This window comes from Tachysurus fulvidraco, chromosome 26 (assembly GCF_022655615.1).
Source record: "Tachysurus fulvidraco isolate hzauxx_2018 chromosome 26, HZAU_PFXX_2.0, whole genome shotgun sequence".
Lineage (NCBI taxonomy): Eukaryota > Metazoa > Chordata > Actinopteri > Siluriformes > Bagridae > Tachysurus > Tachysurus fulvidraco.
Window position 1 is genome coordinate 9,788,217 of NC_062543.1, and position 27,183 is coordinate 9,815,399.

At 38.5% G+C, this 27,183-nt stretch overlaps 2 protein-coding genes across 3 annotated transcripts in view; one reads left to right on the forward strand and one right to left on the reverse strand.

The window, feature by feature from the left end:
- ppp1cc (protein phosphatase 1, catalytic subunit, gamma isozyme) overlaps nt 1–17,360 on the reverse strand; it is a 37,649-nt gene extending 20,289 nt beyond the window's left edge. The window contains exons 1-3 of one of the 2 annotated variants that reach the window (XM_027168020.2): nt 16,737–17,360; nt 6,116–6,247; nt 5,768–5,998 (exon numbers count right to left, since the gene is read on the reverse strand). In XM_027168020.2, the coding sequence (XP_027023821.1) occupies nt 5,768–5,998; nt 6,116–6,247; nt 16,737–16,791 (418 nt within the window). In that variant the 5' untranslated portion in view covers nt 16,792–17,360. Of the gene's footprint in view, nt 1–5,767; nt 5,999–6,115; nt 6,248–8,523; nt 8,683–16,736 lie in introns of those variants that run through there. The other variant, XM_027168021.2, reaches the window with a different exon arrangement.
- Nucleotides 17,361–22,236: 4,876 nt separating this feature from the next.
- The window catches only part of LOC113656687 (coronin-1C-A-like), a 40,671-nt gene continuing 35,724 nt past the window's right edge, over nt 22,237–27,183 (forward strand). Inside the window, exons 1-2 of the mRNA XM_047809518.1 lie at nt 22,237–22,550; nt 23,594–24,490. Of these exons, the coding sequence (XP_047665474.1) occupies nt 23,710–24,490 (781 nt within the window). The 5' untranslated portion in view covers nt 22,237–22,550; nt 23,594–23,709. The remainder of the gene's footprint in view (nt 22,551–23,593; nt 24,491–27,183) is intronic.

The window sequence follows — 27,183 nt, forward strand, 5'->3', positions numbered from 1 at the left end:
ACCACAGACCAAAGTGCTGATCATCAAGAGCCTGAAGACCAAGTCTCCTGTTACATCTTTAATGTATCTAAATGTCAAGTGGAGAGAATAAGAAAAAGTCTTGAAAAAAAAAATAGTGAAAAGTTCATGACATGTCCAGGTCAGGCAGACCCCATAAGACAACTGTTCGAGAGGACCTTTTGTTGGCTTGACAGTCCAGGGCCAGCCCTTTTTCAACTGCAGCAGAGCTACATAACAACTGGTCACCAGAAACCAGCATTAAACAGAAGTCAACTAAAAAAATCGTGTTGCATTTGCCAAGGTCCACAGCTTGCAGAAAGGATAGACTGGAAAAGTGGAAAAGGTTGATTTTTCCGATGAATCATCTATTGAACTACATCCCAATCGTCGCCCGCATGGACCCAAGGTTCACTCAGAAAACAGTCAAGTTCGATGGAAGAAAAATCATGGTTGGGGTTACTGTCAGGACTCAACCCGGACTTTTGGCCACGTGCTGTTTTTGTTTACCTTCTTTGTCACGTGTCTGCCCCGCCTTCGTCTGCCCCTCCCTGTCTTCACACCTGATCCTTATTTGTGTCATCGTGTCTTTTTATATTTAAGTGAGCCGCGTTGCCGAGTGCAGCGCGGAATCATTAGTTACGTTTACCCCTCGTCATGTCTAGTCTATGTTAAGTGTCTTCATTTGTATTGCTTTTGTTTTCGTCTTTATGTCGTTGTCTTTATTATTTATAAAACCCCCTTCCTTTGAAGCTATCCTGCATACGGGTCTGTCTCCTTTCGCTTCCGGTTGTGACAGAATGATTCCGCCTAAGAACTGAGACCCAGCAGGATAGCTTCTAGCTCGGACCGTTTTTTTTTCTTCTCCCCCTGGACTGTTCCGGCAGTCCTTCTGACCCTTTTTTCTTTTTTCGGTGGCATCGCTCCGCACTTTTTCCGGTGAGGGACGCCGCTACACTTTCGGTTCCGTCCGAAGCGGTCGTCGCCTCACTTCCGTCGCGGAGGATGTCACCATACCGTTTTTGCCCCTTTTTTATTTTTTGGTGCCCTGCGGCATCGGCCCGCATTTTTTTTCGGTGAAGGACGTCGCTCCACTTTCGGTTCCGTTCCGAGGAGGGCGTCGCTTCACTTCATCCGCGGGGGGTGCTGCAGGCCCAGGGCGAAGGACTTTTCCCACCCTCCCACCCTTCATATTCTGGTCATCGGGACGTGGATCTGGCAGCGGTGCGTCGGGGGTTATGTGCGGCCCTCCAGCTCGGCTGTGGATGTCGCTCGGCCCTCCAGCTCGGCTGTAGACGTCTCTCGGCCCTCCAGCTCGGCTGTGGATGTCGCTCGGCCCTTCAGCTCGGCTGTGGATGTCGCGTGGCCCTTCTGCTCGGCTGTGGACGTCGTTCGGCCCCTCTGCTCGGCTGTGGACGTCGCTCGGCCCCTCTGCTCGGCTGTGGACGTCGCTCGGCCCTCGCTGGCTGTGCCTGCCGTGTGCCTTGCTCCCCCCACCTACCTCGCCGTGTGCCTGGCTCCCCCCACCGGCCTCGCCGTGTGCCTTGCTCCCCCCACCGGCCTCGCCGTGGACCTTGCTCCCCCCATCTGCCTTCGCCGTGTTCCTCGCTCCCCCATCTGCCTTCGCCGTGTTCCTCGCTCCCCCATCTGCCTTCGCCGTGTTCCTCGCTCCCCCATCTACCTTCGCCATGTGCCTCACCCCCTCCCCTCCTGGACCTTGTCGGGGTTTGCCGCTTCGGGAGCCGCGCCTTGGGAGGGGGGGGGCGGTTGCTGTCAGGACTCAACCCGGACTTTTGGCCACGTGCTGTTTTTGTTTACCTTCTTTGTCACGTGTCTGCCCCGCCTTCGTCTGCCCCTCCCTGTCTTCACACCTGATCCTTATTTGTGTCATCGTGTCTTTTTATATTTAAGTGAGCCGCGTTGCCGAGTGCAGCACGGAATCATTAGTTACGTTTACCCCTCGTCATGTCTAGTCTATGTTAAGTGTCTTCATTTGTATTGCTTTTGTTTTCGTCTTTATGTCGTTGTCTTTATTATTTATTAAACCCCTTTCCTTTGAAGCTATCCTGCATACGGGTCTGTCTCCTTCCTCTTCCGGTTGTGACAGTTACATTCAGTATGGGGTTGTGCAAGACATCTGCAGAGTGGATGGCAACATCAACAGCCTGAGGGATAAAAAGACTTTATTGCTGCCCATTACATAGCACAGGAGAGGGCAAATTCTTCAGCAGGATGGCGCTATCCTTCTCATACTTCACCCTCCCCATCAAAGTTCCTGAAAGCAAAGAAGGTCAAGATGCTCCAGGATTGACCAGCCCAGTCACCAGACATGAACATTATTGAGCATGCCCAAGGTAAGATGAAGGAGGAGGCATTAAAGATGAAACCAAAGAATCCCTAACTCTGGGAGTACTGCAAGAATGCTTTCTTTGCCATTCCAGTTGAATTTTATTAATAGGTTATTTGAGTCATTGACGAGACGTATGGATGCAGTCCTCCAAGCTCATGGGAGTCATACACAATATTAATTCTTTTTCCACTGCACCATGACTTTATGTTCGTGCCGTACATTAATTCTGTTAAGTGACAAGACTTTTGTCTAAGCAAAGTCTGAACTTTCTCTCCTAATTAAATAATTAAAAATCAACGCATGATAAGATTTTATTTTGGTAAAATAAGCGTAATCTAGAGGCCTTTGCCTTTCATATAAGCCACTTCTGATTCCAAATGATCAATTATAAGTCAAGTTATTATTTGTTGTTCCTACAACAAATAATACTTTTGGCAACAAGTCTTTTGTTTGACACAAACACACATACGTACACATACACTTTTACATACATGTGTCTTTACATGTAAGTATAATATCTGCTACTGGACATTTTTAAATTTCAATTTTACATTTTTATATTATTACCTAATGTGCACATTTAGGCAAGAGCAAGAGGGAGTTTTTTATTAGAGAGAATTTTTATGTATTTTTCTTATCACTTTCATCAAAGTCAGAAGTATACATACACTAAGTTTATCCAGATGATTCCATTCTAAGCTTAAGAAGCTTCTAATAGGATAATTGATTCCATTTGAGTTAATTGGTGGCACACCTGTGGATGCATATGTGGCACACCTCAAACACAGAGTCTCTTTCTTTGACATCATGGGAAAATCAAGAGAAATCCACCAAGACATCAGAAAAAGAATTGTTGACCTGGCTCATCCTTAGGTGCAATTTCCAGATGCCTGAAGGTCCCATGTTCCTCCGTTCAGACAATAATAAGCAAGTATAAAAAACATGGGAATGTACAACCATCATATCGCTCAGGAAGGAGACGAATTCCGAGTCCCAGAGAGGAACGTGTTTTGGGGCAAAATGTGCGAATCAACCCCAGGACAACAGCAAAAGATCTTGTGAAGATGCTGGCTGAAACTGGTAAGACAGTGTCATTATCCACAGTAAAACGAATACTGTACCGCCATGAGCTAAAAGGTTACTCTGGGAGGAGAAAGACATTACTTCAAAACCACCATAAAAAACCAGACTACAGTTTGCAACTCCACATGGGGGAACAAATCTTAATTTCTGGAGACATGTCCTGTGGTCTGACAAAACAAAAATTGAACTGTTCGGCCACAATGATAAAGAGTATATTTGGAGGAAAAAGGGCGAAGCTTTGAAGCCTAAGAACACCCTCCCAACTGTGAAGTATGGGGGTGGTAGTATAATGTTGTGGGCTGCTTTGCTGCAGAAGGGACTGGTGCACTTTAAAAAATAGATGGCATCATGAGAAAAGTAAATTATGTGGATATATTAAAGCAACATCTGAAGACATCAGCCAGGAAGTTAAAGCTTGGGCGCAAATGGGTGTTCCAAATGGACAATGACCCCAAAGCATACCTCCAAATTAGTTACAAAGTGGCTTAAGGACAACAAAGTCAAGGTATTGGAGTGGCCATCACAAAGTCCTGATCTCAATCCCATGGAAAATTTGTGGGTGGCACTGAAAAGGCGAATGTGAGCAAGAAGGCCTACAAACCTGACCCAGTTACACCAGTTCTATCAAGAGGAGTGGGCCAAAATTCCAGCAAACTATTGTAGAAAGCTTGTGGAAGGATACCCAAAACGTCTGGCCCAAGTGAAACAGTTTCGGGACAATTCCACCAAATACTAAGGAAGTGTATGTATACTTCTGACTTTGATGAAAGTGATAATAAAAATACATAAAAATTCTCCCTCGCTCGATTCTGACATTTAACAAATGTGTTAATATTTATTGATTTAAAACATATAAAGTTTACTCTGATTTAATGTATGACAGTAAAGAAATAAAAGTTTTTGTGTTTTTTTCTGAAGTGCATGTAAATATCTGGTTTCAACTGTATGTTAGCTACTGGGTGCTTAAATGTTTTTGCTACTGGATGCTTGAACAAATCGCAATAAAATATAGCCCAGGCCCAATAATATTATAGGGTTACTGAGAAGAAACGTAGGGGTTCTTGAGCCCCCCTAAAAAGGGTTGAAATCCATCTATGCACTGCAGCCTTAGGACCATTATCAAAAAACTTAAATTGATGAGAGGTTAATAATAAGAGGCTACACAGTATTAAGTATGAATAAACATTAAGCTTACCCTTTTTCTTAACTTCTGCATAAAGACAGTCATAAAATGAAAATTCACATACTCTGAGTTACAAAGGCTGCCAAAGTGTGCCACTTTATGAATATTGTGGTATCAACATTTGTAATGTTTGAGCCACATATCCAAAATACAGTTAAAACTTCTTTCTTCCATTTTAGAAATATTGCCAGATTGCATCCAATGCTGTCATTTTCTGTTGCTGAGAGACTGATCAACACTTTTGTGTTTTCCCGTATCGATTACTGCAATGCCTTGTTGACTGGGGTGTCTAAAGTTACTGTACCTTAAAAAAATTGCAGGTAGTGCAAAATTCGGTGGCGAGAATACTTAATAGAACAAAGTTAAAATATCACATTACTCCCGTTTTGGAGTCCTTGCACTGGCTCCCCGTTAGGTTTAGATGCTTAAGATTCTGATGCTTACCTACAAGGCCTTACATGGGTTAGCTCCTCAATATTTGGCTGATCTTTTAGTTCCTTATATTCCAACTCGCGACCTTCGTTCTTCTGAAACTGGTCTTTTAACTTTTTTTTAACTCGTTTAAAATCGATGGGAGATAAGGCCTTCTCTTCACTAACTCACTAACTAAAACTGTGGAATTCATTACCAACTGAGATAAGGCAAGCAACATCTCTTGGCACTTTTAAATCTCGGCTTAAAACGTATGTTTTTAGGGTAGCTTTTAATTTGACTAATTGTTATTTTACATAGTGCTTATTTTATAATCTATTTTTGTTCCTTTTATCTTAACCTTTATATTGTGTGTATTTTTGCTGATTTTATTTTGCTTTTGTAAAGCTCTTTGAGATGTACTTTTTTTAAGGCGCTATAGAAAATAAATGTTATTATTATTATTATTATTATTATAAAACAACTTAATAGTGACTGTAATCTGGAAAGTCACCCTGACCAACAGAGCAACGACACCAACATTCCCAAAATAGACAAGAATTCTCAGAAAACTTGAAAAATAACTGCATTTTTTACAGCACTACGAACCTTGACTGAAAAAATAACCCCTCCATAGAATTATAAATTGCTTGAAGAAGCACAAGTAATGTTATAAGACAATAGAAAATCAACAAATAGTATCAGAAAAAAACAGCAAATAACACCAAAGAAGGTATACTCACACTCATCGTAGAAACCATAGATGCGGTTGATTGAGGCGCATTCATGGTTGCCCCTGAGAAGGAAGAAGTTCTCAGGGTATTTGATTTTATAGGCCAGCAGAAGGCAGATGGTCTCGAGTGACTGTTTTCCCCGATCCACATAGTCCCCAAGAAACAAGTAGTTACTTTCAGGAGGATATCCGCCATACTCAAAGAGCCTCAGGAGATCATAGTACTGCCCATGAATGTCACCTGCAAAGAGAAGAGCAGGCCCACTAGAGAACTGCTAAACACAAGAATTTATGGCTTTAGCCATCACATAGTACTGTTGCTTAAGTTTGAACTTAGAACTGTGTGGGTTTTACTCACCACAGATCTTTAAAGGGGCCTCCAACTCCAGTAGGATAGGTTGGCTGAGAAAGATCTCACGAGATTTCAGACAGAGACCACGAATCTCATTCTCCTGCAGCTGAACATTCTTACCAGGCTTTGACCCCCTCACTGTAAAGGAAATGCACTATTCTTACATCCATCGAAAGCATATTTTGTAACATTTTTTTTTACAGACAGGTAAATTTCTAGTCACAGTCAACTATAATTAAAAGCTTCTGAGCTAAAATTACTGAAATGCTATCTGAATTTTTAATTGTGATAGGGCACGATGATGCAAGAAAAATGTAAAATATATAAAGAAAACAAAAAAGGAAAAACCTTGGGAAAACACAGTGATGGCACCAATATGCACTATGGGAAGAAGTCAAACTGGCAGAGGCAGTATAATGCGCTGGGAAATGTTCTGCTGGGAAACCATGGGTACAACCAACCATGCCACAATCACAAAGATCACACGTTTAGCTTGATATGAACATGGATGGATTGATGCTTTTGGTGCTAAATTCTGACCCTACAATTTATATGCCTCCAGCCTTCTGTTTGTTTTTTTTGCCCATCTTCCTTAAGATTTAATTAGGTCTGAGATTCTGAACCAGTCTGTTCATACACTGCAAAAAAACAAAATCTAAGAAAGTAAAAAAATACAAGATATATTGTACAAGATACAAGATATATTGTACCTGTATCTGCATAATTATATTCATTGTTCTGCTTCTACATTACTGAATGACTAGACAACTGCATGAATGATTAGATAACTAGAGGTGCACAGGAGTTTGTAATAAAGTGGACAGTTTCTTAGGATAACCACATTAATACCAGGTAGGGCCACCGTTTGCTCTCTAAACAGCCTCAATTTTTAATGGCACTGATTCCACTAGATGTTGGAAACATCCCTTTGAGATTCTGGTCCATGTTGAAATGATTGCACTACCTAATTTCTTCAGATTTGTAGGTGTACTTTCATGCTGTGGTTCTATTGGATTCAAATGCAGAAAAGACCACTGAAGAATACAAACTGTTCAAGACTGAAATGACATTTCCTCAGTGATATGGTACATCATGCTTAAAGTAGCAATTACAACATGGGTAAATTGTGGCACAAGGTCAGCAACAATACTCAAATTGGTTATGGCACATAAGAGATGGTTGGTATGCACAGGCCCATTACACCACCTCCAGCATCCTGGAATGTAGAGGCAGTTTGAATTTATGGATCAATGCTTTTGGTGCTAACTTCTGACCCTACAATTTATATGCCTTCAGCATTCTGTTTGTTTTTTTTGCCCATCTTCCTTAATATTTAATTAGGTCTGAGATTCTGAACCAGTCTGTTCATACACTGCAAAAAACAAAATCTAAGAAAGTAAAAAAAATCTTATTTCTAGAAAATATGTCTTGTTTTTTGCCATAAAAGATAAAAAGTCTTATAAAATACATTGCACACTAGCTCATAAATCTTAATTTAAGAAAATTGGTCTTCTTCTTTCTTGACAAGTAAATGTTAACTCCTTTTGAGGTAGATTTTACCAGAAACAAGTGAAAGCTATAAAGTGCAAGTTTTGGTGCATGTTCAATTAGATTGTTGTGCTAATTTTAAGAATAATACCACCCCTAAAAACTCTAATTACAAGAATCTTAATTAAGAAAGGTCAAAGATTTGTTTTTTGTTGTTGTTTTAGTGATCTTTTGTTTGTGTCTGTTCATGTATTTGAAAAATCATAAGACAAATTGCTTGTGTGAATATAAACACTTGGTAAAAGTGGTTTTATTCTGATTTAACAAACATACAACAATGAATTTATTGTATGCAGAACAATCACATTTAACAGATTTATTTAATCCTGGGGGTGTCAAAACAGACAGCACTTAACATGAGTATTAAAGTTTATCCAAGGAATATTCTGGGTGAGCTCATAAGCAGCATTTGTTGATGAGCACAAAAATAATTGGCAACTTTTTTTTCTTCTCAACAAAGGGGTTTGATCAACATTGTTGTTGATTAAGCTCAACTTGTATTAAAAGCAGATTATTCCAAAACATCACTGTTATACATCCAAAATAAGTCAAAACATATTCAATTTAGAACACCGATTAATATTTCATAGGAACATATGTAACTTCCCTGTGATTGAAACTGTAATACAGCGTGGAGTCTACAAAGTTGTCTGCATTTACTAGTTCAGTTGCCTCTGCCAGGTTGGGAACCTCAATTTTATAAGACGTAGTCTCAGTCAAAACAGACTGTACTGTACATCTGACATTCAAAACAATACAAAGATGAATTTATGACGAATATGTTCCTCACAAGTCAAAATTCTGGTAGACTACTAGCATTCGCCATACACACTAGTAACTTCAGACATAAATGGTGTTTAAGGCACCTTTTGCGGGTGATGACATTAGGCCTGGATGGATCCAATAGGCAGGTGGTAGGATTGCAGGACTGGATGAGTTGTAAAATCTCTTCTGCTGCCACAGTTGAGAAATGTGACAACCAAGGTGTAGGGGAATCCATACTCTGAGATGTAAGTGCAGTCGGGGCTGAAGTGAAGGTCCTGCAGTTTTCCTCAATCTTCTCCTGGTAGAAAGAAGCAAAGTCTTCTGCAGTCAGGGAGGATGAACCTGGAGCCGGGGGGTTGAGCAGAGAAGAGATGTTGTGGAATTTCCAAGGGTCATGTGAGGAAGCTTCAAGCTTTTCCTTGTAGAAGGAAGTCTTGGCAGAAGTCACATCTGAGGAGAACTTGACAAGAAGTGTTCGGTAAAAATCAAGATCTACATCAAGTTGTGATTTCTTCCACTTTCTCTCTGATGATCTTAGCTCTCTTTGATTGCTGCGCAGCACATCTGAAAGCCAAGGAGCAGAACAAGAAGTTTTCTTGGGTTTAGTGAACATAGGGCAGAGGAAGTCCATAGTTGAGGAAAGAGATGAGAGGAAAGTATCTGTGGTTGAGTCCAAGGGTAGTGAGGAAAAAGACTCAGGAAGGGAAGAAAGAGTGCCAGAAGCTACAGATGAAGGGGAGACAGAGTGAAGGTTGCAGGTGAGCTCATAGAGCGAAAGGGTGATAGGTAGTTTTAGGTAGTATAGGTAGAGTGATGGTGAAGGATACCAGGTGATGATCAGAGACGTGTAGTGGGGTAGCAGTCTGTAGCTGGAGATGGATGGGTGAAAACCAGGTCCAGGACATTGCATCCTTTGTGTGTGGGGATGTAGCTGTTAAGTGTGAGGGTGAATGAGTCGAGAAGAGACAGGAGGGAAGAAGAATGTAGCTTATCAGAGGGGAGGTTGAAGTCACCAAGCACTGTCAGGGGGGAGCTATCGGAATGGAAAGCACTAAGGAGTGAGTCCATTTCTTCCAGGAAGTCTCCTAGGAGACCAGGAGGGCGGTAGACAACAATGATAAGGTTGATTGGAGAGGTAACTGAAATGGCATGGAATTCAAAAGAAGAGATGGTTAAATGAGAGAAGAGGAGAGGTGTAAAGCACCATGTCTTTGACAACAATAAACCTGTACCACCACTCCTGCCTGTTTCTCGTGGTGAGTGAGAGAAAGCATAGACAGAGGATAAAGCAGCTGGTGTAGCAGTGTCCTGTGGGGATATCCAGGTCTCTGTTAGTGCAAGGAAATCAAAGGAGTAATGGGAAGTTAAAGCAGAGATACTGTAAAATCAGCTTTCTTTACAGCAGACTGACTTTTTTTGTAGTCAAACAAGAGTGAGAATTAAGGCATGGTAGAATATATCAAAACAGTACTAGACACTAATGTTAGAGAGAGAGATACTGACAAATATTACTGAGAGATACTGAGCGGAGAACCTTCAATTTAAATAGGTAAGCCCTGCCCCCCATTCACACCTTAAGGGAGACTGAAACTACTCCTGATTAATCAGCTGAGAGAACAACAAAGACCAACACTATAAAATCAACAATGGTATAGAATATAACACAATTCAAATCACACTACTCTAGAACAAAGTGAGTTAAGCAGATAGTATACAAAAGACAGGGACCTACTTTACCAGAAGACAATATAATCAAATGTAGAGAGTTAAGCACACATACTTTGAACATATTTCGTCTCGTCTCGTCTGATGAAATTAACACTACATATAACAGAGGTAGCATTTTTTTTTCTGGCCACCAGTTCAGTGTCCGTCTGCTCGGCATCCATCTTCACCTGTTCTGCGCTGCACACCGGAAAAAGTCACGACATGACCATACGCGCCACACGTGCACTGTCTAAACTGAAACTCACTGGTCTTTTTTTATAATTACCGGATAGCGGTGTATTGTATGAAATCGGCAAACAGCTTTCAGAGAGAATGGGTTGTCATGTCCACACATGCATTTATTTATTATTTATTTATTTCATAAAATCGCAGCATTTTGCATCATATAATCGCACACACTTGATATCGCGATTGCGATATGATTAATCGTGCAGCACTACTTTTAATGAATTCTGTACTAAAATTACTTATTATTCAGAGCTTATAATAAGTGAAAATTGCATAATTATAAGCATGAGTGTCTAGTTTCAAGACCTAACAGTATTTTTAGGGTGCTTTCACATCTATAGTTTGGTTCATTTGGTCCGGACCAAAAACAAAAAATGATACATTGTAGCTTTTTAGCAGTTTTGGTTCCTTTTCATACCACACTGATCGTTCTGTTCCGCACCAGTTGAAATGAACCAAAATGCAGTCATGTGATAACATCCACATCACTCACTGGCCACATGTCTTTGAGCGAATTTCCTAAACTGCTTCTCGATTGGTCAGAATAAACATGCGGGAAATTTCAACAAAACTCCGGAAGTAAACAAAAAGAGGAAAATACAGGAAAATACAGCATACAGTACACCATTGTGAGATGACTGCGTGCTGCAATTATGTTCGTGATTGTAATCTACTACATCGCTTGTATACAGCATTCTACGCAAAGTCTTAATTTTCAGAATGAAGCGCAGATGCGGCTTGAAAATATCATTTTAATGCACTGCAAACGGCGAAGACACATCGCAAGACACGTCAGGAGGCGGCGAGCATTACTTTTGCGAAACTGTGACATGCTCATCTTCCGAAAATATTGCCAACGACCCCTACGGCAGCTGGTTTAGTCCAAAATGCACAATACTTTTTGCAGTTAGGTCTATTCGATCTCGGATCGTGTTCTCACCACAAACGAACCATACCAGAGTTCGTTTGAAAGCGTACCGAGACCACCTCTTCAAGGAGGTCTCGGTACGCTTGTTTGGTCCGCTTTTGGTGCGCACCAGAGTTCAATTGCTGCATTCTCACCTGCCCAAACAAACCGCACCAAATGAGCAATTGAACTCTGGTACGATTCAACCGAACTAAACAAGGCAGGTGTGAAAGCACCTTTATAGTGACTAGATTTAAGATAAAATATTCTAGGTTTTAATGCAATTTGCACTAAATGTATGTATTATTCAATTCTTATAAAAAGAAAAAACTGCACAGTTTTAAGCATTTTTGTCTAGTTTTAAGATCAATTGCATTTATTAGTGACTAGAAATTTATGCTATTTTCAAGAATCCTTATCAAGTCAATTTTGCTTACCCTATTGGCAGATTTTTTGTTTGATTCTAGTACACTTTAACTAGATTTAAGCATATCTTGCTTATTTCAAGAGGGGCATATTTTGCAGTGTACTTTGTTGTCCTCTCAACAAGGTGGTCCATCCCTTCAAAACTGCTGCACATTGATAATGATGTATGTATAAATAACAGGATATTATCATTTATATAACCACTCAGATCATATGGCACCAACAACCATGCCACGATCAAAATCACCAAGATCAAATTTTCCCCCATTCTCTTGATCTCACCACATCTTATAGCACCTCACACTGACAACCATCAGTAAACTAGGGGAACTGGCGCTAAAGAAAAAAATAGTACAAAACAAAACTTAACACAAATGAAAACGATTAGGGAGAGTAACAAGAATGATAAAAAGACAGTGATAACCAAAAATGATAAAACAGTAAGTCAAGTGGTTCTCTTCCATGTCCCATTTAACCTCTTCACTTGAGAGCCCCAAGTACAAGGGCTGGGGCAAAAAAGGTCAATCATTTTCATAAACACATGCAGCATACCAGAAAAATGGAAAGAAACTCTGCTTTATGACTATAAAAACCATTTCCACCTAATCAAACACTAAATTGTCTGCCTTACAATTGGATTTTGCTTCCAGTGACACAAATTTGGGGTTTGTCATTCGATTCTATTGGCTGAAACCTTTCGAGAGGCGAGTGATGCATCCAAATCAGCCAAGGAGATCAAACGCTGTTAAATAATTAAAAAAATTATTAAATTCTATTTTAATTTCCCGACCCTTTAAATTCAATGGAGCAGTTATCTACAGAATTTAATCCAGTTTTTTCTTATTGAAAATGGTTAGAACAGCTGGATTTATTGACAAAATACGACAGCTAATGGCAACAAGGAATACCTTAGATCAGCTGAAAGGTATGTAAACGTGTGTTTACTATGGATGTTTTGTTTTAAAGTTATCACTGTTTTTATTTGAGGAAGTGCTGGATTGCTTTCGGAGCTCACTTCAACCCAGAAGCACGTTCAGCTGTAGCATGATGCACATTAAGGTATTTACTGTATGGTATGGTAGGAAGATTCCAAAACAAACTCTAAATAGTTAAATTTGGAGGGAATGAACACCTATAATGACATATAAATCAAATCAATTAGGTTTTATTTGTCAGTAGCTGAGAAAACTCAGAGAGAGTGGTGTGCCAACATGGCACTAAAGAGTGCACCTAAACATTCCAGCATTTGACAACAATAAACATTTTGACAGGTGGAAATTTTTTGCCATGTTCTCTCTTTTCTTACTTTGACCTAGGAAATAGAGAGGGTTGCATCAGGTTTTCCAACAAAGGGCATTCGGTGTAAATCGTGCCAAATTTAAACATGCAAATCATCAGTGGGAATTCCATACCAGATTGGTCAATGCTTATGTTAATAACGACCGCCACTGTTGACCTACATGTTGCCGGTGGAAATTGGATACTGTTGGTTGCGGAAGGAGAAGAGGAAGAAGGGTTCATAGACAGAGAAAAGGCTGAAGTATAGATCTGAGTAGAGGGTCTCTAAATGTTGGTACAATGACAGCGAAAGGTAGAGAGCTGGTGTAAATGGAGAGAAGGAAGGTAGATATACTTTGTGTGCAGGAGACCAGGTGGAAAGACAAACTGGGTGATAGTTGTGTCATCGGGAAGGAGAAAAGATGATAAGGAAACATGGTGGTGGAACAAGGAAGTACAGGACAGCATTCAGATGAAGAGGCTAGCTAAAAAGAAGTGACGTAGCAAGGACGAAAGAAAGTACACAGGACTACAAGTAATTGCAGCACAGCGTGAAGAGGGACGTGGCAAAGGCCAAACAGAAAGCATACAATGAGTTACATGCCAGGTTAAACATGAGGGAAAGCGAGAAGGACTTAAGGACTTAAAAAGGGTGATTAAAAATAGAGATGCAAGGTGCTAACAGGTGAGGAATGTGTGCAGAAAAGCTGGAAGGAATATTTTGAGGAGCACATTTAAAGAAGTGAATATTGTATAGCAGAAAATACCAAAGAATAGAAAGGATGAGGTGAGGAAGGCTCTGAGGTGAATCAAGAGTGGAAGGGCTGTTGGTCCGGATTACATACCTGTGGAGGTATGGAAGTGTCTAAGCGAGACAGCAGTGGAGTTTCTATCCTAATGTTAAACAAGATGTTAGAGATTGAGAAGATGCCTGAGGAATGAAGAAATGTTCTAGTGCCAATCTTTAAGAATAAGGGTCATGTGCAGATTTGTATCAACTACAGAGGTATAAAATTGATGTGCCACACAATGAAGCTATGGGAAAGAGCAGTGGAAGCTAGGTAATAAGAGCACTACTGATGCAATTTTAATGTTTAATCATCAATTTTAATGTTTAAATTTAGAATTTCCTCAGGTCCTTACACTGGCTTCCAGTTACATTTAGAATAGATTTTAAAGTATTGTTACTGGTTTATAAATCACGTCATGGCTTAGGACCAAAATACTTTACAGATATGCTAATTGAATATAAACCAAGCAGACTACTCAGATCATTAGGATCAGGTCAGTTAGAGATACCAAGGGTTCACTCAAAACAAGGTGCGTCAGCATTTATTTATTACGCCACCTATAGCTGGAATCAGCTTCCAGAAGAGATCAGATGTGCTTCAACAGTAGACACTTTTAAATCAAGATTAAAAACACATCTGTTTAACTCTGCATTTACTGAATGAGTGCTGTGCTGCTTCACACTGACTGCACTTTTTATCCAAATCACTTTTACTCCTGTTTTATTCTTTTTAACATATTTTAAACTGTTTTTATTAAAATCACATTTATTTTCTTTAATTGTTATTTGTTTTTGTTATGATTTTATCGTGTTTCTTATTTTTCATATATATTTCTTTTTCTCTTTTATAAACTGTTTTCTAATTTCTATGTAAAACACTTTGAATGACCTCTGTGTATGAAATGTGCTATACAAATAAACTTGCCTTGCCTTGCCTAGAAGTACAGAGCTGGTCAGAAGGAGCTGCACTGTGTCTTGGTGGATTTAGAGAAAGTGTATAATAGGGTGCCAAGAGACCAGCTATGAGACTGTATGAGGATGTCAGAAGTGGCGAAGTATGTCAGAGTAGTTCAGGATATGTATGATGATGAGTATGTAGATCAGACACAGGAGTTCAGAGTGGAGAAGGGGCTACATCAAGGATTGTTTGCTATGGTAATGGACAGGTTGAGAGATGGGGTCAGACAGGAATCTCCGTGGACAATGATGTTTGCGGATATAGAGTAGAGAGCAGGTAGAGGAATACGTGGAAAGGTTTAGGTCTGCTCTGGAAAGATGATGAATGAAAGTCTGTTGTAGTAAGACAAAATACATGTGTATGAACGATAGGGAGGGAAGTTGAACTATGAGGTCAAAAAGGTGCAGAAGTTTAGATATATTGAGTCAACCGCCGGCACATTAGGGAGTGTGGGAAAGAGGTGAAGAGGTGAGTGCAGACGGGTTGGAGTGGGGGAGAAGTGTGTCAGTGTTGTGTAACAAAAGAGTATCAGCAAGAATCAAAGGAAAGGTCTAGAAAGTGGTTAAGACCAGCTCCAGGAAGCCCTCATGTCTGTGTCACCTTCTGGCTCCAGCCTTTTAAAAAATTAAAAAATAAGAATAAAAATAAATAAGTGAATATATACAATTGAAATTTAAAATACTATATCTATCCCTAATGAGCAAGCTGGAGAAGATGGTGGCAAGGAAAAATTCCCTAACATTTAGAGGAACCCAAGCTCAGAAGAGAACCCAGATTTTATTTACCACAGAAATTCACCACATTTCATGTGACAAAAGATAGAAGCAGTCAGATGAATTTGAAAGTGTATAGGGATATACTTTCTGCTCAGATTCAGCCAAATGCGGCAAGGTTGATTGGACAGCGCTTCAGAATACAGATGGACAATGACACAAAACATACTGTAAAAGCAACCCAGGAGTTTTTCAAAGCAAAGAAGTAAAATATTCTGCAATGGCCAAGTCAATTGCCAGATCTCAACCCAATCGAGCATGCATTTTATTTGCTTAAGATAAAAACTTAAGGCAGAAAGTCCCATAAACAAGCAACAACTGAAGACAGCTGCAAAAAAGCTCTGGCAAAGCATCACAAAGGTGGAAACCCAACACGGTGATGTCCATGGGTTCAAGACTTAAGGCAATCATGGGCTCCAAGGGATTCTCAATAAAGTATTATAAATGAACATTTTGTCCAATTACTTTTGGGTCCCTGAAATGAGGTAACTACTAAAATGGTTGCATTTCCTAAAAGTTTCATAGGATATTTTTGTTCAACCTCTCCAATTAAACCTGAAAGTCTATTAAAAACTTCAATTGCCTCGGAGTTGTTTAATTTCAAATCCAATTTGGTGGCACGTATAGACCAAATCATGAAGATTGTGTCACTGTCCAAATATTTCCGATCTTAACTGTGCATGTGTTAAGAATTTTTACATATAAAAAATATGACACCAATTAACTAGCCATCTCTTCAGTTAATCCCGTAGCTAGCCAGCTAATGTCGTGTCTAGCTAGTGACTGCAATCTCAGTGGCCATTTTTTAATCTTGCTAGCATAACCATAGTGCTGCCTAAGAATGTAAATACCCAATCAAACCAGTTATCATGATGGATATTATCGTTAAGTACTTACGTCCCCTCCTTGTCTTTGTTCTAAACAATAACCCAACACAGCTAGCTAAAACTAAACCTTATTTACATGCGTTATTATGGTGCACTTCTATACCAGTTACTAGCTGAGCAGCCATATCCATCTTTAACTAGATAAAGACTACGGAAGCACATAAAATAAGTAGAACAATCTCTACTGTAAGGCTAGTAACAGTGTGGCTTGCCACAATTGTCTATGCTAGTAGCAAGCTAGCTAGCCAAGTCAACCAAGCCCAGTGCCTACCATTTCCAACAATTTAACCAACCGTACAAAGCGTATAAAACATCAGACTGACACATATTCAGTCTTACCTTCAAGCAGGCGCTGTATGATGCTGTCTATGTTGAGCTTATCGATGTCAGCCATGTCTTGCTAACTTAGATACACAAACTGATTTCCTGTAACACTTGACTTAAACACAAGAGGACGCCTAAAGAGTTTAAGTACCGAGTTACAGAAACATTTGGACTATTTTTAGTGGATATATATATTTTTTTTTTCGTTTATTACTTCTCTAACGTTTGGTAAATCCCGTCGTGTATATAGACACTTATGTCGGAGAACAGAGGCGAATGACTGCCGACTGAATCGGCTCTCCAAAAATGATTCACTTAAGTGAGCCAAGTGAAAAAAATCACAATTGCGAACGAAGAATTTTTTAAAAACATTTGCACGTTTTAATAACACGACGTAACCCGATATTGCATTATTCACTACAGCCAAATACTCGAAATTTTGACATATTTGTCACATTAAACCATTTAAACGTAGACCTATTTAATAAAAAAACAAACGAATCAACAACGTGAATGACAAATGAGTCTTAACTACGAAGTAGAAATATGCAATAGACTCTTAACAAATGCTCTTAACAATGGTCTAACAGGGCTAAGCCCCCCCCCCTCTATAGATTAAAAAACAATATAGTTTCACTATTGGCATCCAGGACATCTTAATTGCTGTTTTCAAATGTTTATCGAGGTTTTGTGAATAACGAGGGCAACAGCACAACCAGTGGCTGTAAGGGTATCTGCACCAAACTTGTCTCATATATATATATATATATATATATATATATATATATATATATATATATATATATATATATATATATATATATATATATACATACATACATACAGGTGCTGGTCATATATTTAGAATATCATCAAAAAGTTGATTTATTTCACTAATTCCATTCAAAAAGTGAAACTTGTATATTATATTCATTCATTACACACAGACTGATATATGTCAAATGTTTATTTCTTTTAATTTTGATGATTATAACTGACAACTAAGTAATCCCAAATTCAGTATCAAAGAAAGGATCTTTAGTAATCTGGGCCAACTGAAAAGTATGCACATGAAAAGTATGAGCATGTACAGCACTCAATACTTAGTTGGGGCTCCTTTTGCCTGAAGTACTGCAGCAATGCGGCGTGGCATGGAGTCGATCAGTCTGTGGCACTGCTCAGGTGTTATGAGAGCCCAGGTAGCTCTGATAGTGGCCTTCAGCTCTTCTGCATTGTTGGGTCTGGCATATCGCATCTTCCTCTTCACAATACCCCAAAGATTTTCTATGGGGTTAAGGTCATGCGAGTTTACTGGCCAATTAAGAACAGGGTAAGCCTCAACAAATGTTGTCATTGACAGAGAGTAAAGAAATGTATTTGGAAATGTCTGGATAGCAGATACATTGACCAAGGTACGCAGTTTGTGCAGCCTGCAGTTGGGAATGCTCTCAAAGGATACTTATCTACTAAAGACCAGCACCAAAATTAGAATTAATGACCAGCTTAACCTTGTCTGAATTCATAGAATGAAACATGTCACAATGTCTGGTCAGTCCAAAAGAGAATAACTGTGTGCTTCTTGAGACCAATGACATTTCATTGACATCTCAGAGGATGTGGTTGAAAGCCAAAAGTGACACCTGTGCTGGCCAGGAGGGTAGTGAGAGAGGTAACAAAGAATCCAAGAATCACCACCATTTCCATCCTGATGAATCTGGGTGGAAACATCTCAAGGCAGACAGTCCAACGTACACTGCACACCACTGGGTTCAACGGACGCGGACCCAGGAGGACACCATTTCTCTGATAAGGCACACAAAAGCCTGCTTGGCCTTTGCAAATGCTCATCTGGACAAAGAAGACTTCTGGTCTTCTGTTTTATGGTCAGATGAAACTAAAATTTAATTGTTTGGCCAAAATGATGTAGCTTTCATTTGGCGTAAAAAAGGAGAAGGCTTCAACCCTAAGAACACCATCCCCACTGTCAAACATGGTGGTGGAAACCTAATGTTTTGGGGGTGTTTTTCAGCTGGTGGACCAGGGAACCTAATCACAATAAACGGCTCCATGAAAAAGGAGAAATACATAAAAATTCTCAAGAACAACATCAGGCAGTCTGCAGAGAAACTTGGTGTCATGAACACGGGAATGAAACGGACCCAACGCAGGATAGCAAAATAAACAGGGTTTAATTAACAAAGGAAACACGAAACATGACACGGACTAAAGACAGGACAGGACAACAGTAGATTCCGCGCTGCACAAGTCACAAATCCAACCTGAAAGAGTTGGAGCTCATCGCTAAAGATGAATGGGCAAAAATACCAGTGGAGACATGCAAAAAGCTGGTCAGTAATTATAGCAAGCGTTTGATTGCTGTAATAGCCAATAAAGGCTTTTCTATTGACTATTGAGAAGGGTATGAATAATTTTGGACATGCCACTTTTTGTTCAAATGTAAATAAAAGATGAGTAACAATTTTTTCCACAATGATGCCTCTTGTACATCATCTTATTATCTTCTGGGAGATGCCTGTGTCATTTCTAATCAAGAAAAAACTTGCTGGTTAAATAAGAGTAACTTTAAGTCAGAATTTGCGTCCCCTATCCCCAGAAGAGTTCACACCATGCGACAAGGCTCCAACCAAGGCATAGGTCATCAGGATTGATGAAGTAGGTCTGGAAGAAGAAGCAATCAGTCTAGGAACTCAGAATACTGGGAGTTCACAAGTGGCATGTATAGCTTGTCAGACAGAGAGAAAAGTATTAGGTATGCTTGTAATCATGTGTTTGTTTAAAACAGTTTATGTGAAAAGTGCAGGCAGGGACTCCAGCAAGACTATAGCATAACTTAAAGTGAAAGCCAGAAGGTGACACAGAAATGAGAGGCTCCCTGGAATATAAAACGTTCAACCACACAGTCAGCAAACCTGAGTGATTTTTGAGAGTGGTAAAACCATCATACATCATAAACATCCCAGTTCACCAAACACTATGCTTACGAACCCTCAGTCTAAATCTTCTCCTTTACCTAATAGAATCTATGCATAAAGCTAGACTAAACAAATGTGTTTTCAACCTGGACCAAGAACACTAAATGAAAGGCTGTTCCATAACTGGGGCAAAAAAATGTGAGAAAAAGCTCTGCCCCACACTGTATCCCTTGCTACTATCAAATAGCCTGCACTTTTTGATCAAAGTAGGTGTGACAGATCAAGAAACTAAAATATTGCTCATTTGCTATAGCGTGAAACCATTGAGTGCATTTCACTCATTTCCATCTAAACCTACATTACATTATCTTGTGCCAGAATACATACAAACAATCATAGACACATTGAATATGCATAAAGCTTAAATATGGTAAAATGCTACACTTATACTTTGAAAACTCTAACATATGAGCGAACTGGTAATATTGTTGATGACACACCCTCAGTTCTGTGGTCTCTGTGAGGACTGTGACAAGAGAGAAAAGTCACCCCCTGCCAACTGTGTCTGATAAACTAATTCAAATATATACACATAAAAGGAAAATATACTTCAGCAAAGTAAACTGTGTGATATATTTACATTTACCTTTACAGCATTTGGCAGACGCCCTTATCCAGAGCGACTTACAAAAGTGCTTAAGTCTCTATCATTGATTGCATTAACTCTGGTTCACTAGGCTACAGAATTAAGATACCTAAATCTGTCTAAATCATTGTTAAATTTTTTATTTTTTTATTTTTTTATTTTTTAATATTACACACGTACAACAAACAGGGAAGAAAGTGCTAGTTGAAGGCATAATCCACCATTTTATGCTTTTTTACCAAAGAAACCCACACTTCACTATAGAACCCATTTGCAAAATACTTGCCTTGATAACATCCAAAGCTGTTCTAAGCAATGATGGTATGCAAGTAGACAATTAAATAAGTGGAAATGATGTCACTCAAACATAAAACTCAATTTAAAATTAATAAAACTCAAGTTATTGTAAAGCAAAAATGCAATCTACCCACAATTTTATAAGAAACAGAGAAACAAAATTAAAATGAAAATAGATATCATCTATTCCTGATTCCAAATGATATTTTATTACATTGTACTATAATGGAATTTTACATACAGTAAATACATACTATATATATATATATATATATATATATATATATATATATATATATATATATATATATATATATATATATACAGTATATGGCCAACATGATAATAAAAGCCTCTTGACTTGACTAGAAAAAGTTTGCTCCATCCGTGTCCTTACAATGCAGAACTAAATAAAAAAACAAAGAAAACAAAATAAAACAGTACAGTATATTGGCTATGGGCAAAACTATGAGCAAGACTATGGAAAGCAAAGTGAAAACACAAAAGCAAGAGAAATGTAAAGCAAAAGGTAAAGGGAAGTGTCCAGTGAGACATCTGACAAGGTCATTTGACAAGGACATGCAGGAGCTGGTGTTAAGTTTTCAATTCCTGATTTCAGAATAACCATTACATTTTTACACTTTTTGAAAAAAATTTTTTTACAATTTATTAGCAAAATTGTGAAAATGCAACAAAGATTCTAGGACTTACAAAAAGTAAGTTGATCATATTGTGCAAATCATCACACATTTTACAGAGATGGAGCTACAGGTTTTGAAAGGCAAATTGTTTGAGTGACTCTAATATTTTTAAAAATTGGATATATTTTTCAAGAGCTTGTTTTTAATGTCCTAAACAAGAATATCACTCTCTAGTGGTCATTTTTAGTGAGAATGCATGAGGGGATCCCTACCATTCAAGTTTCATGACTATTCACATACAGTACCCATGTATTCCTAATTCAAAACTATACAATGTCTATAGAGTGACTAATTAAAAAATATATCCTGATGTCAGCTGACTGGGTATCATCAGTTTAAAAACATTGCTGGGAAATATTTATTATATTTATATATCATATACTATGTGTTATTTATCTGATATTACTAATTATTAATTTTATTTACCCTATAGTGTTTGAGGCGGTAAGCACACATGTAAGGCAGTACACACAGATTTACCAGACCTTTTCTGGATCTGGAACAATTGGCTGCTTGATTAAGTTGTATTTGTTAAATTTAGCTAGGGGGAAACTGTCACAAAACAGCACAATATATCTAGAACTTTATACTGAAATAAATTGTAAATATGTATGTGGTTATGACTTCATTGCTTCAATTAGTATGAATTCTTTTCTGTTTTTATGTATTACATACAATGATAGTATAATTCACACTTTCCTAGGCAGTAAAAAAAATTATAGCATTTATAGTATTATAGTGTGTGTCAAGTCTGGAATGCTTTTGTTGAGACTCAAAGAATATGTTTGGAGTCTGTGGGTTTTCCCCTTTAGAACTAATGTGACCTCTGCACCTGATGACCAAACTGAGCCAGTTGCCCTGTTCCAATTTTGGATCTGTGACTCACTGGTGTGCTGATAGTCGTTTAATTATAGACATCACAACATGACTGTAGGAGAGTAACGAGAGAGGAACATAGGAGAGAATTAGATAGGACGGGGTAGTATAATAACTTTGTCATATTTATATATCAGTAACAGGGACAGATTTGTTTTCTACACAGAGGCTATCATACAGACAGAGACACAGAAGTCCTAGTAACAGATACAGCTTTGGCTAAGAGGATACAGTTTAATTTAGGAAACCTCTACAGGACAGTGGCAAGAGTGCTCCAATACTTCCAAAACTAACCAAGTATATATAGAAGAACAAAATTCCTCACTGGTTGGATATTTGCTTCAAGAAAGATTCAAATCTTCTCCTGTTGACAACGGTAAGCCTCAACCAAAGTGGAAATGTGGTCAGTGACAGAGAGTAAAGAAATGTATTTGGAAATGTCTGGATAGCAGATACATTGACCCCAGTACGCAGTTTGTGCAGCCTGCAGTCAGGAACGCTCTCAAAGGATACTTATCTACTAAAGACCAGCACCAAAATTAGAATTATTGACCAGCTTAACCTTGTCTGAATTCATAGATTCTCCCAACATGTCACAATGTCTGGTCAGTCCAAAAGAGAATAACTGGGTGCTTCTTGAGACCAATGACATTTCATTGACATCTCAAGAGCAATAATATAAAAAGCGACAAAGGAAAAAGAGACAATATGAATGAGAAAAGAAAGAGGGAACAATCTCAATCTGTACAAATCTTGAATGTGTCAGAGAACCATGACTGCAGTTTGGGCAAAAGTGAGGAAAAAGAAGTATGTTTTACTACAGATGGATCTTTTATAAATCAGAAGGACTACTCAAGTTGTTCACAAGAGAACACTGCATCTGACCCTGGAGCTGTTAAAGATCTCAATAATTCAGATGAAGTTCTAATTCCAGTCCAGTTAAAATTTGAGGAAGGCTTCATTAATCGGTCAAGTACATTCCACTCAGACTTGAATCAAAACAGTGCCTTGACTGATCATGAAATAATCACACTCAAACATGGAAAAGACACAAAATTTAAGGAAAACTACACAATGAACACATCACCTGGGTGTGTAGATGAATTGAGTGATGAAGTTACATTGGGAACTCTCATAGTCTCTAATATAATCCTACAAGAAAGCAATAGTTCTTCATTGCAAAAATTATCTAGTGACTTTAATGTACAGTCACAAGTAAGAGCAGGAGAGGTACTCAGGAAAATAAGACTTGAGTCAAATAAAGAAGTTAATTACAGCAACACAGGTAAGACCTATCTTTAACAAAAAAAATACTCGCAGGGAATTGTACATATGTTTGGAAATATTGCCTACATTGCAAAGCTTTAAATTTCCCTAGGTAACATATAAGTAACTAATTAGAGTTTATTTCTTTTCCAGATAATGATGAAAGAGTGATAATTACAGCTCCCTTGAAACAAGACCCTTCCACTGCTGTCATTACACCACCAGCACAAATTCACATATTACCTGTAGCTGAAACTAAGATACAGAACATGATCTCAGATAGCTTGGTTAGAGATACCCCAAAGCAACAATCAGCTAAAAACAAAGGATCACCACCACCGGTTCCAAAGAAACCAAAAAATCCTTTTGGTAAAGATGTTAACCATGCAGTAGACAAGCCTCTGCCATATTCTGAGCTTCTGCAAAAAAACATCAAAATGGGAAGAAGAGAGTCAGCATTAAACTATGTCTCTGAGGACTTTAGCAAGTTGCCTACAGATCTTGACATGTCTTTTTGTTCAGACGCATTAGACTCACCATCATATATGTACATCACAGGGGGGGTTGTTACTGGCTTTCAGCCTGAAGTAGATATTCCTACAATTTTTCCAGATTTAGATGAAATAAGACATGTATTAGAAAAAAAAGCAAAAATGAAAGGCCCTCCACCACCAGTACCAAAGAAGCCAATAAATCCATTTGTTGCCAGTGAGAAAGATAATATCTTACCAATTTTTAAAGACACAGCAGGCATTTTAAAATATGAAAGTTCTGACTACAAACCATATGTTTGCAGAACTGTGCATGATGACGATAAAAAAGCAATATTTGCTACAGACAGAGACAATTTTCCAGTTACTTATAGTAACTCCAATACTTTGGATGACAATGATTTTTTCAGACCAGAACTCATTAGACAAGACAGGACGCATCAAAGCAGCAGTGCTAATGCTGAAAACAATAAAATTAAAATATTGGAAATGAGCAAAACGTCTGACGTCAAAAAGCCTTTTTCTTGTCAAATGGAAAAGAGACTGTCACCAAAGAAAGGTAAGTACACTCTTTAGGCTTTTTGACTAATAAAAAAATGTTTGGATGTGTGTTATAGGGAATCCTTGCTGTCTATTATTAATTTGTCAGAAATATGACAAAAGAAAACTGTAAATTAAAAGTTTTTAATTAAAGTAATTGCTCTATCATGGAGAACACAAAGCTAGTGTAATAAATACAGATATAAATGCAAATATATATATATATTTAAATATATATATATAGAAAACATACTAAAATACTAATTTACTTTTAAATTGTATACTGAAAAGATTCATATTTAAGTCAAGTTTCTGTCAAGTTTTCTTTCTCTAAAATTTAGTCCTTGTTATTGTCACCTCTTTAACAACCGCCGTCATCAGCAAAATCTTTGAGAAGTGTATTTACTGTATAAACACAAAGACAGTAATTATGTTGGCTTTGTAGAAGCCAACATTCTGATTTCCGTTATAAGCTTATTATTATTATTATTATTATTATTATTATTATTATTATTATTATTATTATTATTATTATTATGTTGGCTTTGTAGAAGCCAACATTCTAATTTCCATTATCAGCTTATTATTATTATTATTATTATTATTATTATTATTATTATTATTATTATGTTGGCTTTGTAGAAAGTCTATTCTGATTTCCGTTATAAGCTTATTATTATTATTATTATTATTATTATTATTATTATTATTATTATTATTATTATTATTATTATTAGACTTTTTTTTTTTTTTTTAAATACGGCCCAGGGCGTTCGAGCCACATGCACCAAATTCGGATATGTCGTAGAGCCTGGTCTGAAGTTTGTTGCTTCTATTTTTCTAAGCGATCGGAATTCCGGCATTCCCGGTACGGAAGCTCAAAGTGGCCTTTTTTCCGATAGACTTCCATTATAAACTTTTGAGGTTTATAACTCGGCAAGTTTTCGAGCGATTTACACCGAACTCGGACAGGTTCTTTAGGACCTTACTCCGGACCAAATTTTTATTCCGGAGTTCCGATGGAATTTTCGCTTTTCCCGTAGTCGACGATCGAACATCCCATAGACTTGAATAGGGAATTCCGAAAAGTCCTCTAAGCTCTCACACACAATACATCCAACATTAAGAATTGCATGTACTGTTCTATGCAGTATAATAAGTAGAATCCCATAATGACTGCAGTAGTGACATGAAATGTCCAAACCCTCAGTAGCCACTTTTTGCCAAAAGTATTGGCACCCCACCGGGTATTCTGGTGACGTCTCTCGACACCACATGACGTCACGTGTAGCCACGCCCCCAAAACAAGCGAAATCAAAAATTTGCACAACATGGACATGTGACATATCAAAACACTCAGCACAATGAGGGAAACTGCCCCATGGGTATTCTGGTCACGTGACGTCACGTGTAGCCCCGCCCCCAAAACAAGCAAAATTAAAAATTTGCACAACATGGACATGTGACATATCAAAACACTCAGCAGATTGAGGGGAACTGCCCCACGGATATTCTGGTCACGTCACGTGTAGCCCCGCCACCAAAACAAGCAAAATCAAAAATTTGCACAACATGGACATGTGACATATCCTAACACTCATGTTCGCTCACCTCCAAAAGAATTGCCACCCTAGCGGTCCAGTAGCTTTCACAATCTTTCTGTCCACTCGCCTTCAAAATGCACCGGCCTTTGCGAATTCTTGCATTGTCTAAGCCAACATCAAAGTTCGTCGCGACAAACTTTACAAATCTAGTTATTATTATTATGTTGGCTTTGTAGAAGCCAACATTCTGATTTCCGTTATAAGCCTATTATTATTATTATTATTATTATTATTATTATTATTATTATTATTATTATTATTATTATTAGACAAAAATTTATTTAAAAAAATGCGGCCTAGGGCGTTCAAGCCACATTCACCAAATTCGGATATGTCGTAGACCCTGGTCTGAAGTTTGTTGCTTCTATTTTTCTAAGCGATCGGAATTTCGGCATTCCCGGTTCGGAAGCTCAAAGTGGCCTTTTTTGAGCGAAATTAAAAATTTGCACAACATGGACATGTGACATATCAAAAAACTCAGCACAATGAGGGGAACTGCCCCACGGGTATTCTGGTCACGTCACGTGACGTCACGTGTAGCCCCGCCCCCAAAACAAGCGAAATCAAAAATTTGCACAACATGAACATGTGACATATCAAAACACTCAGCACAATGAGGGGAACTGCCCCACAGATATTCTGGTCACGTCACGTGTAGCCCCACCCCCAAAACAAGCGAAATCAAAAATTTGCACAACATGAACATGTGACATATCAAAACACTCAGCACAACGAGGGGAACTGCCCCACGGATATTCTGGTCACGTCACGTGTAGCCCCGCCACCAAAACAAGCAAAATCAAAAATTTGCACAACATGGACATGTGACATATCCTAACACTCAGCACAATGAAGGGTACTGCCCCACGGGTATTCGGATCACGTCACGTGCTCATGTTCGCTCACCTCCAAAAGAATTGCCACCCTAGCGGTCCAGTAGCTTTCACAATCTTTCTGTCCACTCGCCTTCAAAATGCACCGGCCTTTGCGAATTCTTGCATTGTCTAAGCCAACATCAAAGTTCGTCGCGACGAACTTTACAAATCTAGTTATTATTATTATGTTGGCTTTGTAGAAGCCAACATTCTGATTTCCGTTATAAGCCTAT